The sequence below is a fragment of the Tamandua tetradactyla genome, chromosome 7, assembly GCF_023851605.1.
Source record: "Tamandua tetradactyla isolate mTamTet1 chromosome 7, mTamTet1.pri, whole genome shotgun sequence".
Taxonomy (NCBI): Eukaryota; Metazoa; Chordata; class Mammalia; order Pilosa; family Myrmecophagidae; genus Tamandua; species Tamandua tetradactyla.
The window spans coordinates 113,080,337-113,097,401 of NC_135333.1; the positions used below are offsets into that span (position 1 = coordinate 113,080,337).

General features: G+C 38.5%; 1 protein-coding gene across 6 annotated transcripts in view; it reads left to right on the forward strand.

Moving 5' to 3' along the window:
* The window catches only part of SCN8A (sodium voltage-gated channel alpha subunit 8), a 187,130-nt gene that overhangs the window by 42,833 nt on the left and 127,232 nt on the right, over positions 1–17,065 (forward strand). For all 6 annotated transcript variants that reach the window (XR_013155653.1, XM_077110725.1, XM_077110724.1 and 3 more), the window contains exon 2: positions 15,931–16,260. Coding sequence is in view for 5 of the 6 variants with exons in the window: in XM_077110725.1 (XP_076966840.1) it covers positions 15,985–16,260 (276 nt within the window). In the remaining variant the exon portion in view is untranslated. The remainder of the gene's footprint in view (positions 1–15,930; positions 16,261–17,065) is intronic.

Consider the following 17,065-nt stretch of genomic DNA (forward strand, 5'->3'; position numbering starts at 1 on the left):
CTATCATCCAGGCTTTGGTGTTCCATTGATAGAGCATAGGCAGGGCACTAGGATTCTCAGAATGATAAAATGAGCTTTGGTTTCAACTTAAAGTTACCAGCTGTATTAGTCCCTCACAACAGATTCAGTCTGTCCTTTGAAGCCAGGCAGTAAATTCTCCTTTCTGGCTATGAAAGTCCTAGATGTCATCTTCCAGTAAAAGGTTTTGTCTACATTGAAAATCTATTGTTCAGTTATATTAGTAAATCAACTTGCTGCAGCTTCTCCATCAGCACCTGCTGCTTCCCTTTGCACTTTTATGTTATAGAGATGGCTTCTTTCCTTAAACCTCATGGACCAACCTCTGCTAGCTTCACACTTTTCTTTTGTGGCTTCCTTACCTCTCTCAACTTTCATAGAATTGAAGAGAGTTAGAGCCTTGCTCTGGATTGGCTTTGACTGGAGGGAATGTTGTGGCTGATTCCATCTTCTATCCAGACCACTAAAACTTTATCCATATCAACAATAAGGCTGCTTTTGCTTTCTTAGCACTCATGTATTCACTGGAGTAGCACTTTAATTTCCTTCAAGAACTTTTTCTTTGAATTCACAGCTTGTCTAACTGATTGGCTGCAAGAGGCCTAGCAAAAGTCTATCTTGTCTTTCGACATGCCTTCTTCACTAAGCTTAATCATTTCTAGCTTTTAATTTAAAGTGGGAGATGTGTGACTCTTCCTTTCACTTGAACACTTAAAGGTCATTGTAGAGCTATTAATTGACCTAATTTCAAAATTGCTGTGACTCAGAGAATAGGTTGGCCTGAGGAGAGGAATTGGAAATGGCTGGTGGATGAAGCAATTAGAATACACACATTTGTCGATTTAAGTTTTCCGCCTTATATGAGTGTGGTTTGTGGACACCCCAAAACAATTACAATAGTAACATCAAAGAATCACCGATCACATATCACCGTAACAGATATAATAATAATGAAAAAATTTGAACTAGTGCAAGAATTACCAAAATGTTACAGAGACAGCAAGTGAGTGCATGTTGTTGGAAAAAAGATGCCAATAGATATGTTCAAAGAAGGGTTGTCCACACTTTTGATATGTAAAGAACACAGTATCTGAGAAGTGCAATAAAACAAGGTTTGCTAGTAGTATTTACACCTGACCTTAGCCAAAAGGCTGAAAAACAATATGCCCATAGTATTTCGTGTCACTGCCTGCCAACATTTTATTTCCACAACATTGTTGTCTTTGTTCAGCAGGATATATACAATTATTTGAAGAATTATTTTTAGAGTTTCATTTGTTTAGGTAAATATTGAGTGGAATGGAAAAAATTAAACTGATGATACAAGTGTTATTAAGACTTAATGTTTACTGTCTGTTTTCTACATGTTAGACACTGTATTAAGTACTGAACTTTCTTTGTCATTTAAGTAGGAATCATAATCTTCATATAGTTGAGGCAAAGCCAAAAATATCCGGTTTTTGGTCTGAAGCAGTGAGTGTTTAACCTAAGTCATACATACACTGAAAGCACTTAAGCTGATTAACTTAATCCACTTGAGAGGTAAAAGAGCAACATGAAATACTAGACATGTCAGTTTCTTTTGTCTCAATTATAGTTATGAATTTTATAATTTTTCATTATATATAGGTGCTTTCCCTCCTGCCCCCAATGACATTCTTTCATGTGGAAGATTTTTCCTGTTCCCGCCATGCTCAATAAATGCTTATGGAAGAAAATATAACATGGGAATTTCCCAGGCTCTGGAGTAGAACCTAAAAGCCTGTCTTTCCCACGGCAACACCACATTCAGTGGCATTGAATCCACCTATCCAGAGGTGAAAAGCTATTGGGCAAGTTTGGATGCATGTGCTCAGACTACTTCTCATGAACTCACCATTCCAAATTATTTGATTGGCTGCCTAATCAGGCATCAAGGGGTCAAAATCAGTGAGATTGCAAACCCAGTAGAAGGATCTACTGATAGGCAGATGGGTGGCATGGAGAGCCGCTAGAACAATGCAGATTCATCCATAATCCCTTTCTGCTGTTCACCACCACCCATGATCCATCTGTGTAGTTTCTGAACAGTCAAGCGATTCCAGGTTTTAAATAGTTTGTAAATTTTCAGTTTCTACACACTTTATCATCCACTCGTGATTTTTTAATTAAAGCGTTTTAATTCCTTTCTCTGTTCAGTTGTTAATGCTAAGATCCATATTTAGTTTTATAAGCTTTTGCCTGTGTTTTTTTGTTTTGTTTTGGCTCATGATTTTTTTTTCCATTTGTTGTGAAAATGTAAGAGTGGAATATTAATAAATTCAGTTTAGTTCTTTAATGTCAGGAATTTTTCAATTTCAAAAAAAAAAAAAAGGAAAAGATGGGGAAAAAAAGCACCTGTCTTTAAATACTTGAGATAAATCATAGCTTCTTAGGAAGGTTTTGGTCCTCCTAGGAGTATGGCATCTATTCATTGACATTTCTTTTCTAGATGTTAAACATGTCAATGTGCCATAATTTGATTTCCCCTGAAAACATGGAAACAGTCTAGTGAAAATTTAGACATCTGTTCTCTCTTTAGACCATTGCCTAGTGGGGGTGGGGAGAAAGGGGGAGAACAGAGTCTCAGTATTGTGGAAGGGCTTCATAGGAAATTGAGGGTGAAATCTAATATGCATCTGGAAATTGAGACAGATGGAAATAAAGAACCATTGTTTGTGAAAAAAAAGCTCTTTTTTATTTTAAAGCAATGGTCAAGAAAAACAACTTGTGTTGTAACTTGAATCAAAGAGGCAAGTGAAGAGAATAAAACTAGATGTGGGGGCAACAACTAGAGTCTACAAAGGGCTTAATGTTTAGCATATAAAGGTAAAGGGCTCAGTGCCTTGTTGAAGAATTTTGAAGCATGGAAAAGTGTATCTTTGAAGAAAAGAAAATTGGTGATTGGGGTGAGTGGTAAAATATAAGACAAATTTGACTTGTAGGATTGGGGAAATAGAAATCCGATGACATCTTGATTGGACCATATATTGAGAATCAGGTAAAAGAGTGCGTTGGTGGTTGTATGGAAATATAGGCAAGGTGGAAGCCTGTTGTCATTTTGGGCTGATACTATGTGTTCAGAGAAACTTTGAGGTCCAATTAAAATTATTAAAATCATTGGGTTTTATTTCATTTAAATAGGTTAATAATTTTTCTTAGCATTTTTACATCAGAATCTTCAAGTAGTCAGTGTATAAGTGCTTCGCAGGTACCTGCTGATCAAGTTCCTTATTTATCATGGTTGAGGTTAGTCTTACAATTGTATACATTTAGGCCTCTTTGAAAGTATCCTATAAACAGACCCTTCAAAGACTTTCTGCAGAAGGATGTATATGTAAGTCAGTTAAGAGTTATTATCTCAGAAGAACTGAAAAGGAACCAGTTATTGAGACTCAGAGACAGCTCAGGTTTGGGAAAATTTGGTAGGTGCAGGGTTTAGCAAGAGCAAACTGCAGAAGTGGCCTAGCGAGGTGGAAAACCAGTAAGATGGAAGAATGTGCAGGGCAGCTGTCAGTTAGCGTGAATGATGACATTCACCAGCGTGAGACTGAGCCACACTGGTGGGAGGGAGAGCCAGATTTTGATGTTATTAAGAGAGGCTTATGGCTTCAACTTTTCATATTTAAAATGATTTAAATTAAAGTTTGACAAAATTGTTTTATTTCAATTTCCAGAACTGTTATATGATTTTCCAAAATGAAATCTGTAAATGACAGTAGAAAATTGGCAGCAGCTAGCATCTAGTTGTCAGTGGAGGAAGGAGGGGCCCAGGGAATGGGGACAGTGTAAACTCTATCCATCTGGCTGCATTTCTCTCTTCTCCTATGATAAGAGCCACCCACCTTCCTCCCAGTGCAGAGCTGCTCCCCTGCCTAATTCAAAACAAGCTATATATCAAAATGCAAACCCTCAGAATCTAGCTAAAGTTCTATACCAGGCTTCTTCTCTTCTTTTGGTACTTGTTATTAAATCTTTCCCCAGAGATTCAGAACCACATAATCCCATCACCTAGCAGATGTCTCCCTTTGAATGTACCAAAGCATTTCAGACTTAATGTATGTAAAACTGAAGTCATTATTGTAATCCCAGAGTTGAGCTATTCCCTCTCTCAATAAATGTTGCTACCTTTCATCTTTTTGCCCATGACAAAAATCTGGGCATCCTCCTTGATTTTCCTTCTCTCTTACTTCCCTCTTCAGATAGTCAACAATGCTGTTCAGTACCCCATCTCTGCTGCTGATGCTGCCTGGTTCAGATCATCATCATCTCTTGACCTAATTAGCCCAACAGCCTTCTATCTGGTCTTCTTCACTCTGATCTTACTACCCCCACCCCTAACCCCGCTTCTGCTCCCAATCTCTATCCTGACCCTTTCTGAACCCTGTGGTGGAATAATCTTTGAAAAATGTAACTTTGACCAAGTCATTCCCTATTTGAAAACCTTCTTGCATTCAGGATAAACTCTAAACTCCCTCCCATGATAACAGAGGTTTGCTTTCCTGATGGGCCACTTATTTACCTGAAGTCCGCTTAAACCGAACTGTTTCATGGCCAAGTGGCTTGATCTCTCTTTTCTATAGTTACTTGTATATGCTATTTCCTCTTCCTGCAAAGTTCTACCCATTTTTCTGCTACCCCTTACCCTCACCAACATTTTGAATAGCTGTTACTTTTCATTCAGATGTCACTTTCTCCAGGAAAAAGCCTTTCTTGATCTGTCCAAACTAGGTTAGGTGACTGCCTGTGTGTTTCTGTAAAAGCCTATTTTACTTCATTGGAAGATTTATCATTCTGCCTGTTTACTTGTCTACAACAAGTAAGACTGCAAGATCTCCAAAGACATGAGCTATATCCATCACCATTGTATCCCTGGAATACAATTTCTAGCATGCAGTAGGAGGTATAGTAAATCTTTTTTTTTAACTTTTTTTATTAATTAAAATTAACAAACAAAACATTAAGAGATCATTCCATTCTACATATACAATCGGTAATTCTTAATATCATCACATAGTTGCATATTCATCATTTCTTAGAACATTTGCATCAGTTTAGAAAAAGAAATAAAAAGACAACAGAAAAAGAAATAAAATGATAACAGAGAAAAAAAAGATTATACATACCATACCCCTTACCCCTTGCTTTCATTTACCAGTAGCATTTCAAACTAAATTTATTTTAACATTTGTTCCCCCTATTATTTATTTTTATTCCATATGTTCTACTCTTTTGCTGATATAGTAGCTAAAAGGAGCGTCAGACACAAGGTTTTCACATTCGCAGTCTCATTGTGAAAACTGTATCATTGTTCAATCATCATCAAGAAACATGGCTACTGGAACACAGCTCTACATTTTCAGGCAGTTCCCTCCAGCCTCTCCATTACATCTTGAATAACAAGGTGATATCTACTTAATGTGTAAGAATAACCTCCAGGATAACCTCTCAACTCTGTTTGGAATCTCTCAGCCATTGACACTTAGTCTCATTTCACTCTTCCCCCTTTGGTCAAGAAGGTTCTCTCAATCCCTTGATGTTAATTCTCAGCTCATTCTAGGGTTTTTTCTCAGTCCCTTGATGGTGAGTCTCAGCTCATTCCAGGATCTCTGTCCCACGTTGCCAGGAAGGTCCACACCCCTGGGAGTCATGTCCCACGCAGAGAGGGGAAGGGTGGTGAGACTGCTCATTGTGTTGGCTGGAGAGAGAGGCCACATCTGAGCAACAAGAGAGGCTCTCTTGGGGGTGACTCTTAGGCCTAAATTTTAAGTAGACTTGACCTATCCTTTGTAGGGTTAAGTTTCATGTGAACAAGCCCCAAGTCTGGGGGCTCAGCCTATAGCTTTGGTTGTCCACACTGCTTGTGAGAATATCAAGAATTCAACCTGGGTAAGCTGAATTTCTCCCCACTCTCACCATTCCCCGAAGGGGGCTTGCAAATACTTTTCCAGTCACTGATCAAATCACTCTGGGATTCATCGGGGCATCACTCTGGACAAACCAACAAAATCTCATATTCTACCTGAGATTCCAAGTACTTAGGACATTCACTCAAACTATCTACATGAGTTATATTAGGAAATGCTCTAGTCAAAATATAAATTTTGTAACAAACATTTTTTGCTTTAGTCTCACACATAAGGTGACATTTTAAAGTATTAATTATCATCTATTTTCAACACCCTGCAATAATGACATTGCTTTGTTCTTCCTCAGGCAAAAACATTTCTTAAATTTGTACATTGTACATTTCACTATTATTATATACTGTAGGCATTCCTAGATTATACCATCTCGATCTTTACCATCTATCTTTCTTTCTGATTTCATTTATGTCCCCAGTCCTCATCCCTCTATCATTCTCACATGCAGGTTCATTCAGTGTTTTAACATAATTACATTACTGTTAGGTAGTATTGTGCTGTCCATATCTGAGATTTTATATTCAGTCCTGTTGCACAATCTGTATCCCTTCAGCTCCAGTCACCCAATATCTCACCCTATTTCTATCTCCTGATGGTCTCTGTTACCAAGGAAATATTCTAAGTTTATTCACTAACGTCAGTTCATGTCAGTGAGACCATATAGTATTTGTCCTTTTGTTTCTGACTAATCTCACTCAGCATAATGTCCTTAAGGTCCATTCATGTTGTTACATACTTCATAACTTTATTCTGTCTTACAGCTGCATAATATTCCATCTTATGTAAATGTCACAGTTTGTTTAGTCAACTGTCTGTTGATGGACATTTTGGCTGTTTCCATCACTTGGTAATTGTTAATAATGCTGCTATAAACATGTAAATGTCCATTTGTGTCCTTGGCCTCGTGACCTTTGAGTAGAGACAGCATATACATGGGTCCTGTTTTTTAAACCATTCTGCCAGACTATGTGTTTTGATTGGAGAGTTTAATCCATTAACATTCAGTGTTATTACTGTACGGGTAGTACTTTCTTCTACTATTTTGCCTTCTGGATTTTATATGTCATATCTAATTTTCCTTCCTTTTACCTTTATTCATAGTCTTCCTTTCTACACTCTTCTCCACACCTCTCTCTTCTGTCTTTGTATCTGTCTCTAGTGTTCCCTTTAGTATTTCTTGCAGAGCTGGTCTCTTGGTCACAAATTCTCTCAGTGATTTTTTGTCTGAAAATGTTTTCACTTCTCCCTCATTTTTGAAGGACAATTTTGCTGGATATAGAATTCTTGGTTGGCAGTTTTTCTCTTTTAATAATTTAAATATATTATCCCACTGTCTTCTTGCCTCCATGGTTTCTGCTGAGAGATCTGCGCATAGTCTTATTGGGCTTCCCTTGTATGTGATGGATTGCTTTTCTCTTGCTGCTTTCAAGATCCTCTCTTTCTCTTTGACCTTGGACATTCTGATTATTAAATGTCTTGGAGTATGTCTATTTGGATCTGTTCTCTTTGGGATATGCTGCACTTCTTGGATCTGTAATTTTAAGTCTTTCATAAGAGTTGGGAAATTTTCAGTGATAATTTCCTCCATTAGTTTTTCTCCTCCTTTTCCCTTCTCTTCTCCTTCTGGGACACCCACAACACATGTATTCATGCGCTTCATATTGTCTTTCAATTCCCTGAGTCCCTGCTCATATTTTTCCTTTTTTTTTTCCTATAGTTTCTGTTTCTTGTTGGATTTCAGATGTTCTGTCCTCCGGTTCATTAATCCTATGTTCTGCCTCTCGAAATCTACCATTGTAGGTTTCCATTGTTTTTTTCATCTCCTACTGTGTCTTTCATTCCCATAAGTTCTGTGATTTGTTTTTTCAGACTTTCAGTATCTTCTTTTTGTTCCTTCCTTGCCTTTTTTATATCCTCCCTCAATTCATTGATTTGGTTTTTGATGAGGTTTTCCATGTTTGTTCGTATATTCTGAATTAGTTGTTTCAGCTCCTGTATGTCATTTGAATTGTTGGTTTGTTCCTTTGACTGGGCCATATCTTCAATTTCCTTAGTGTGATTTGTTATTTTTTGCTGGCGTCTAGGCATTTAATTACCCTAATTAGTTTATTCTGGAGATTGCTTTCACTTCTTTTATCTAGGGTTTTCTTGCTGGATGAATTTGTTGTCTATCTGTTCTTTGACATTCTGTTCAGCTTTATCTGAACCTTTAGCTTAGGTTTTGTTTAACAGAGGAGAATTTTTCAGTTCTTGTTTTCTTGTTTCTTGCCCTGCTTGTGTGGTACCTTTCCCCCACACACACTTAGGAGGGTCTGCTTAGATATTATAGACCCCACCCAGATTTTCCCAGACCAAACTGGCCTCCCATCAGGAGGAAAGAGTCACCTGCGTCAATTTTCCCTGAGGGTGAGACCCAGCAGGTTGAAAGACTTTCCTGTGAAGTCTCTGGACTCTGTTTTTCTTATCCTGCCCAGTATGTGGCGCTTGTCTGACTGCAGGTCCCACCAGCATAAGATGATGCGGTACCTTTAACTTTGGCTGGGGGTTTGTTGGAGACAGAGGAGAGGTTGTAGGCTGGTTTTAATGGCTTCAAATTACCAAGCCCTGGTGTCTGAATTCCTTGATGGAGGGATTCCACCTGGGTGGGCCTTCACCCCTCCCCTGGGGAAGGCACAGGCTCCAGATAAGCCCCCAAAAGAGCTCACTTCTGCCTATGCCTGGGGCAGTTGCAGCCTGAAAAGTCCTGCCGCTGTATCCAGAGGCAGTCAAGCCTTTGTAGATACACAGCCACAAAAACCTGTTTCCTTCTTTTTTCCCCCCCTTTTTCTGTCAGTCCTGCCCCCTTGGTGCCGGGGCAAAAATGAGCAACCTCTGCTTTGATTGGGTTCACCTAAGCTGGGGGCCTATTTTTAGTAGTCAGAATTTGTTAATTAGTTCCACAATTGGCGTTTGATTGTGCCCAGTCACTGCTGCTGGTAAAGTCCTTTCCTTTCCCCTCTGGGAAGCGGCCTGTGGGGGAGGGGCGCTGGCCGCCGCAGCTTTGGGAACTCACGGTTTTGGGGGGATGCTCACAGCCAGTCCAGCTGGTCCAGACTGGGGTACGCTGTGTGTCTGGTCACTGACATGGCCCCAGGAGCTGTTCTGTATTGTTTCTGGTTATTTAGCAGTTGTTCTGGAGGACGAACTAAAACGCGCACGTTGTTAAGCCACCATCTTGACCCGGAAGTGCCTCAGTAAATCTTTTTGAATGAATGTTAACATCAGCTTTTCTCAACAAATTATGGTCAAAGTAAGGAACCACCTTGTATCTGGCATTTGAAGGTTAATTAAATTGAACACATATTTGAAAGCTTACTGTGTGATTGGTTCTTTGATGAAAGTTGAAGAAATACTGAGATAAGTAAATGATGGTTCCTCCCCAGAAGATACTTTAAGTCTAGCAAAAGAGACAGATGAATAAACAATGAAATTACTGTGTTCTGCAAGAACTATGGTAGAAGTATGCCTAATATGATATGGGAGTAGAGAGAAGAAGCAGTTATTTCTCCAGTGGGAGCCAACATAGCTTCACTAACAAGTTGACCATTAGGCTGAATTTGAAGGAAAGGGAGTTAATTTGGGGGAAGGGAGAGTGAGAATAGCTAAGGAAGGAGTAGGTGTAAAGAGAAAAGGGTATCTATATTGAGATTACTACAAAAGTTAAAGAAAAATGCACAAGCATGCAGAACATGTTGAGAGAATGACAATTGGCTAGTATTACTAGAGCATGAGGTTTTGGAATAGGAGAGGAGGAGCTAAGAGGTAGGATGGAAAGCCCCCTGCTTTCAAGGATCAAATTAGAAACATCACAACCCCCTGTCCCCACACACAATAGTGACTGTAGGGCCTTTATATTGCAACATGGGTTGATACTTCCAAATAGGGGAGTGAAAAATTTATTGAGATTAATTATAAAGGCTTTTTTTTCCATTGAGACTTCTAGAAGGCATAAAAAAATTATTATGGAAAACAACCATATTTAAAAATAGAATAGTATAGTGAACCTCCATGTCTTCAACACTCGGCATCAATATTGTCAGTGCGTGACCAATCTCCCCCGACTTCTCCCTCCTTCCCCCAATTGTATTATTTTGAAGCAAAATCCCAACATAATCATTTTATCCAAAATATTTCAAATTTATATTTCTAAAATATAATGTCTCTTTTTTTAAAAAAAAGAGATAACCATAATATCAGTAACACATCTAAAAATTGATAATTCTTTAATTTCAGCTGTTTAGTCAATACTTAAATTTCTCAACTGCCTTACAAAAGTGTGTGGGTTTTATAGTTTGTCTGTCTGAATGCATTTTAAAAATGGGGAGGAAAGTAGAACCCTGGGTTGGTGGGGACGAAGAGAGACGGCAAGTCTAGTAAGGGTCATGATATAGGACAAGGATAGGACAAATCAAGTTAGAGCCCAAGCAGATTAGCATTTCTGGTGTCATTTGCAAAAATCTCATTATCCATCTCTTTGTGGGAGCTTTACAGTTTAGTCATTAGTCTCCCAAAATATGGGATTAGAAGCCTAGCAAGCCCTAAATAAAATGTACAGTTTATATAAATATCCCTGATTTTACACTATGCTCCTTGAACACTGCCATGTACATTTCCTAAGAACAAGGGAATTTGCTTATATAATCACCTTAAGTATAATTACCAAGTTCAAGAAATGTAGTATTGATATAAACCTTATAGTCTATATTTAAAATTTTGAAGTATGTCCCAGTAATGCCCTTTTAAGCCTTGTCTCTTCCCTTACTAGATCCTGTCCAGTATCATGTATTATATTTAATTGTCATTGTCTCCTTAGTTGCTCTTTTTTTTCATAGTTGTGGGGACATACATACAACATAGCTTTCAAATTTCAGCCACTCCCAAGCATGCCATTCAGTGGGATTAATCAGGCTGACGATGTTGTGGTACCCTCACCACCTTCCATTACTACAAGTTTCCCATTTCCCCAAACAGAAAACTTAACCAATTATGCTCAATTCCCCATTCCTGCTGCCTCCTACACCCGGAAATCTGTATTCTACATTTTCTGTCTTTGTGCTTGCATATTTTATGATGTTTTATTTGTAGTTACCATGGGCTTAAGTTTAGCATCCTAAATCTTTAAAAATCATGTTTGCTTTGATACCAACTTAACTTCTATAGCATACATAAATTATGTTCCTATACTACTATGTTCTGTCACCTCTATGTAGTTCTTGTGACAAATTACTTATTATGCATTATGAGTCCAAAACCATTAATTTACCCTTATTTTTATGCATTTGCTTTTTAGGTCCTCTAGGAAGTAGAGTGGAGATACAAACCAAAAATACACTAATAATGGTATTTATATTTACCCACATGTTTTTCTTTACCAGAGATCTTATTTCATGTGGCTTCGGTATATTGTGTAGTGTCCTGTCCTTTCAAACTGCAGAACTCCTTTTGGCGTTTCTTGTAGGACCAGTCTAGTGGCTTTTGTTTGTCTGGGAATATCTTCATTCCTCCTTCATTTTTGAAAGATAGTTTTGCCAGATATAGAATTTTTGGTTGACAATTTTTTTTTTGCACTTAGCACCTTAAATATGTTTTACCACCTTCTTCTTGCCTCTGTGCTTTCCAATGAGAAATTGGTACTTAATCTTATTGATGCTTCCTTACATAGGATACATGGCTTCTCTCTTGTAGCTTTCAGATTTGTCTCATTGTTTTACCTTTCAACAATTTGATTATAACATGATGTGGTGTGTGTTTATTTGTGTTTATGCTGTTTGGAGACTGTTGAGTGTTTTGGGTGTGTACAAAACACTCATGGCTTTTATTAAATTTGGGAAGTTCTCAATCATTATTTCTTTGACTATTCTTTCTGCCCCTTTCTCTCTTTCTTCTCCTAGGACTACCACAAAAAGTGTGCACTTGATAGTGTTCCATGGATTTCTCAAGTTCTGTTCACTTCGTTCTTTTTCTGATCCTCAGGCCAAATGATTTCAATTGCCTTATCTTCAAGTTCACCAATTCTTTCTTCTGCCAGCTCCAGTCTACTGTTGAATCCCTCTGGGGAATTATAAATTTCTATTACTGTGGTCTTCAGCTCTGTTTCATTCCTTTTCATAATTTCCATTTTTCTATTGATATTTTCTTTGTATTCATCTATTGTTTTCCTGATTTCCTTTAATTCTTTGCCCATGTTTTCCTTTAGCTCTTTGAACGTATTTAGAACCATTTGTAAAAAATATTTTTATTGACAAATCTTCACACACATACATTGCATACATGGCGTACAATCAGTGCCATCACATAGTTGTGTATTTATCACCATGATCATTTTTTAGAACATTTGCATCACTCCAGAAAAAGAAATAAAAAGAAAGAATTAATACATACTATACCCCTTACCCCTCCCTCTCATTGATCACTAATAGTTCCATCTACCCCAGTTTATTTTACCCTTTTTCCCTCCTATTATTCATTTTTTATCCACATTTTTTACTCATCTGACCATACCCTGAATAAAAGGAGCATCAGACTCAAGGTTTTCACAATCACACAGTCACACTGTAAAAGTTATATCTTTATTCAGTCATTTTCAAGAATCAACTACTGGAATACAGCTCAACAGTTTCAGGTACTTCCCTCCAGCCACTCTAATACACCATAAACTTAAAAGGGTTATCTATATAAAGCATAAAAATAAACTCCAGGATAATCTCTCGATCTATTTGAAATCTCTCAGCCATCGAAACTTTATTTTATCTCATTTCTTTCTTTCCCCTTTTGGTCAAGAAGGCTTTCTCAGTCCTTTGATGCCAGGTCCCAGCTCATCCCAGGAGTTCTGTCCCGTGTTATGTAGGAGATTTACACCCCTGAGAGTCAGGTCCCACATGGTAGGGGAGGGCCGTGAGTTCACCTGCTGAATTGGCTTAGAGAAAGAGGCCATATCTGAGAAACAAAAGAGGTTCTCTGGAGGTGACTCTTAGGCCCAATTTTAAGTAGGCTTATCCTGTCCCTTGTAGAAATAAGTTTCACAGGGGCAAACCCCAAAATCCAGGGCTCAGCCTATTGATTTGGTTGCTCCCAGTGCTTGTGAGAATATCAGAAATTCTCCAAATGGAGAAATTGAGTATTTCTTCTTTTCTCCCCAGTCCCCCAAGGGTACTTTGCAAGTACTTTTTTATTCAATGTCCAAATTACTCTGGGATATATCGAGGCATCACTCTAACCTGAACAAATCAACAAAATCTCATGCCTATTCGAAATTCCATGTATTTATGGTGTTCAGCTAAATTGGCCATAGAAATTAAATTAGGAAATGCACTACCTCAAATTTAAATTTTGCACCAAATAGACATCTCTCCCTTTGGTCTCACATAGAATTGAAGTTTTAAAATATGCGCCATATCATCCTTTACCCTGTATTGTGATTTACCTTAGTCCTATCCAGATCAGCTTCATTCAAATCTGTACTCTAAGTCTGATCACTTCTTCAACTTTTTAAACAGTTCCTGTATGGGTTACTGCTGACTTTCATAGCTTTAGAGGTCTAACTCTGAGTCTCAGATGTCACATAAATACCCAAGGTTTCTGGGAATGACCAGGTTATAAGCAAACAGCTCAGTATTTCAGAATTTAGAAATAACAGTTACAACTCCTAAATATATATGACTGCTGTAAGATCTTACAATCTAGGGCCCTTTACAAAAGGCCCCAATCTCATAACCATGTTCTTGGCTTAAATTCACTAGTTTTTATATTATAGTTAGTCCAAACGAGTGAGGCATGATAATATTTGTATTTTTGTTCCTAACATTTCATTCAACACACAGTCCTTAAGGTTCATACACCTGATTGTATGCCTCACAACTTCATTCCTTTTTGTGGCTGCTCAGTAATCTATTTATGTACACACCATAGTCCCCCCTTCCATTCCTCAGGTGTTTGTACCCTTAGGTCACCTCCATCTATTGTGGATCGTGAACACTGCCACCATAAACACCAGTGTGCAAATTTCCATTTGTGTTCTCCACACTAAGTTCCTCCAGGTATATACTGAGCAACAGGGTTTCAGGATCATATGACAACCCACCCCTGGCCTCCTGAGGAACCACCACACTGCCCTCCAAAGGGCTGCACCTTTCACTTCCCTGTCCATAGTAAATAGGTGCATCTCTTTCTCTGCATTTTCTCTAACATTTTGTTAGAACCATTTTTAAGTCTTTGTCTCGTGTGTCTCAGGTCTGGTGTTCTTTGATGGTTTCTAATGCTTTAATTTTCGCCTTTTCCTGGACGATCACTTCCTGTTTCTTTGTATGTTTTATAGTCTTTGTTGATACCTGGACAGTTTGATATTTTAGTATGTTATTGTTGGAAATTAGACTCTGAGGGGTTTGCTTCTTCGTCTTGTATCCAGCTAGTGTTATGACAGGGTTTTCCTTGAATGCTAGGAGCTAACCAAAAAAAGAAGGAAAAAAAGGAAAATGCCTTTCTCAGTCTTTGCAAATTGAATTGTGCTCTTCTTCAGAGCATATCCATTCAATGAGTTTAGAGAAGAGCTTGAGGCCAAAGTACAGAGGCTTACCTGATCCTTTGTCTGTACAGGTCTTGTCTTGGGCATGCATGGGTGGCCCTAGGAATTCCTGTGTTTACCCATTTATGAATAACCCCACTTCTCTAGAAAACATTTTCCTCACAGTTTTGCCACTGCACAGTGTGTCCTACAGCTATCAGTGATTTGCCCCAGGCAGTATGACTTGACTACTCTCCCACAGGAGAACTCTGTGAGCTGCAGTCTACATACAGAAAGTTCTCCAGTAGAAAGTTCAAGCCAGACATGCATATCTCTAGTATGTCCACAGGGTTACTCTACTCCCTCTGGAACCAATACCTGGCACTGGGAGCACAGGCTCACTCAGTGCTGAGCTACTGGAAGGTGAGGGAGGGGCTGGCCAGGATATCACAAGATCCTACCATTTACAAGTTGCCTTTTCTTGATTCAGTGCATGACTTGTTACTGCAAACATTTTACTGTTTTCAGGAGCTTTGAGAAAGATGTTTCTGCCAGTTCTAGCTGGTTGTTCAAAGCTTCTGTGGGGGATGGAGACTTGAAGCTTCTCACTCTCTCCCAGATTTTTTAAGAAGTGATGCTGAGTCAATTAGTCATGTAGAAAAACAATGAGCCTTAATCTTTACCTCACACCATATACAAAAATCAGTTCTAAATGGTTTGCAAATCTAAATATAGGTTTAGAAGATAATAAAGATTCTAGATGAAAACATAGGAGAATATTTTATGGCCTTGGGATAGGCAAATATTTCTTAAACAGAACAGTAAAGCACGAACAAAATTGACGGTTTGGATTTCGGTAAAATTGATCAAAACAAAGTAAAAAGGGGAAAGATATTTGGAGTGTATTTGACAAAGCTTTGAAGGATTTATCTTGTTTTCAGAAACTGAAATTTGAGAAGAGAAACAGTATACCCTGGTATCACCCTTGGAAGGAAGAAAGTTTCTTTGGGGAGTGAAGTTCCAGGAAAGAAAGATAATATGAGCATATAAAGACTCAAAAGCTGACATATATCCCTGGATACTTATAAGTATGCCTTATCGGTTTAGTATAGAAGTTCTTTGAGGGTATTTCATATATCTTTGTTGGTGTATGTGGTTCCTAGCAGTGAATTGCATCCAAGTAAACAGTAAATGCTAGCCTGTGTCTTAATCTTGGTCATTGATCGTTCTCTTGAGGAGTGGTTGTGAGCATCCTCTAGTATATTTGTGTTGCAGATTTCCACAAGGGAAAATTAACCTTGTCATGGCAGAAACTAGACTCACTGTGTTGTGAAACTTGTTAATAAAGGTTGAAAGTAACATGGTTTAGCGTGGCCTCTTTTTAAAGTAGTGATTTATTAATGGTGTAAAATGTGTTACTGTTTCTTCCAGAGCTGACCTGTCCTGGACGCAGCATAACTAACGAAGCTGCTGCAGGATGAGAAGATGGCAGCACGGCTGCTTGCACCACCAGGCCCTGATAGTTTCAAGCCTTTCACTCCTGAGTCCCTGGCAAATATTGAGAGGCGCATTGCCGAGAGCAAGCTTAAGAAACCCCCAAAGGCTGATGGCAGTCATCGGGAAGACGATGAGGACAGCAAACCCAAGCCAAACAGTGACTTGGAAGCAGGGAAGAGTTTGCCTTTCATCTATGGGGACATCCCTCAAGGCCTGGTTGCGGTTCCCCTGGAGGACTTTGACCCATATTATTTGACGCAGAAAGTGAGTTGGAGGAGGAGGAACAGCTCCAGACACCCCTTTCCTCAAAGGCTTAGGGGAGATGGGGAAGTACTGTATCTTTTTTGCCAGACTTTGGATAGGTAGTTAATCTTTTATTTCAGTTCTAGTTTATGGAGATTATTTTGCAATTTAATTGTTGCTGAGGGTCATTTGTAGTTCTTGGTACTTCTCAAACCTGTTAATAAGACTTCTCTTTTTTGGTTCCAGGCCAGATCACAAAAAGAAAACATAAATGAATTTAAGTCTGAGAAATATGACATGGTAAAGAATGGTTCAGCCACATAGAACCTCTGTCACAAACATTCAAAATTCTATCTTTGAATATAAAGATGATGTTACTGTTAGAACATCAATAGAGCCTGTAGCTATTATAGTAGAGACAATGGATTGTTTTTGACATTAGAACATGACTGTTGGGGGATAGGAAAAAATAGAGTAAGCCAAACAGGGCCAGTGAGGATAGACTTTGACCTTGTTGCACAGTTGTTTGGATTGAGCCAGCACCGATTCTTGGATTAGGATCGATTCTGTTATTCCTGCAAATGGGGAGCATGAGTGAAGGAAATACCAATTTTCATTTGGCCAAGGTTTTCAAACCTCCTTAACACATAGTTAGCTAGAGCCTTGGGTTTCTTTCTTATGGTTACGTTTTAATATTAAGGCAACAAGTGGAGAAGCAAAGCCAGTGGATAATCTACCAGCCAAGTAATTAGCCTTTAAATACTAAGGACTGATATCAGAAATCATTTTAAGGGATCCTCTAAAAGGACAGATATCATTTAAAGAA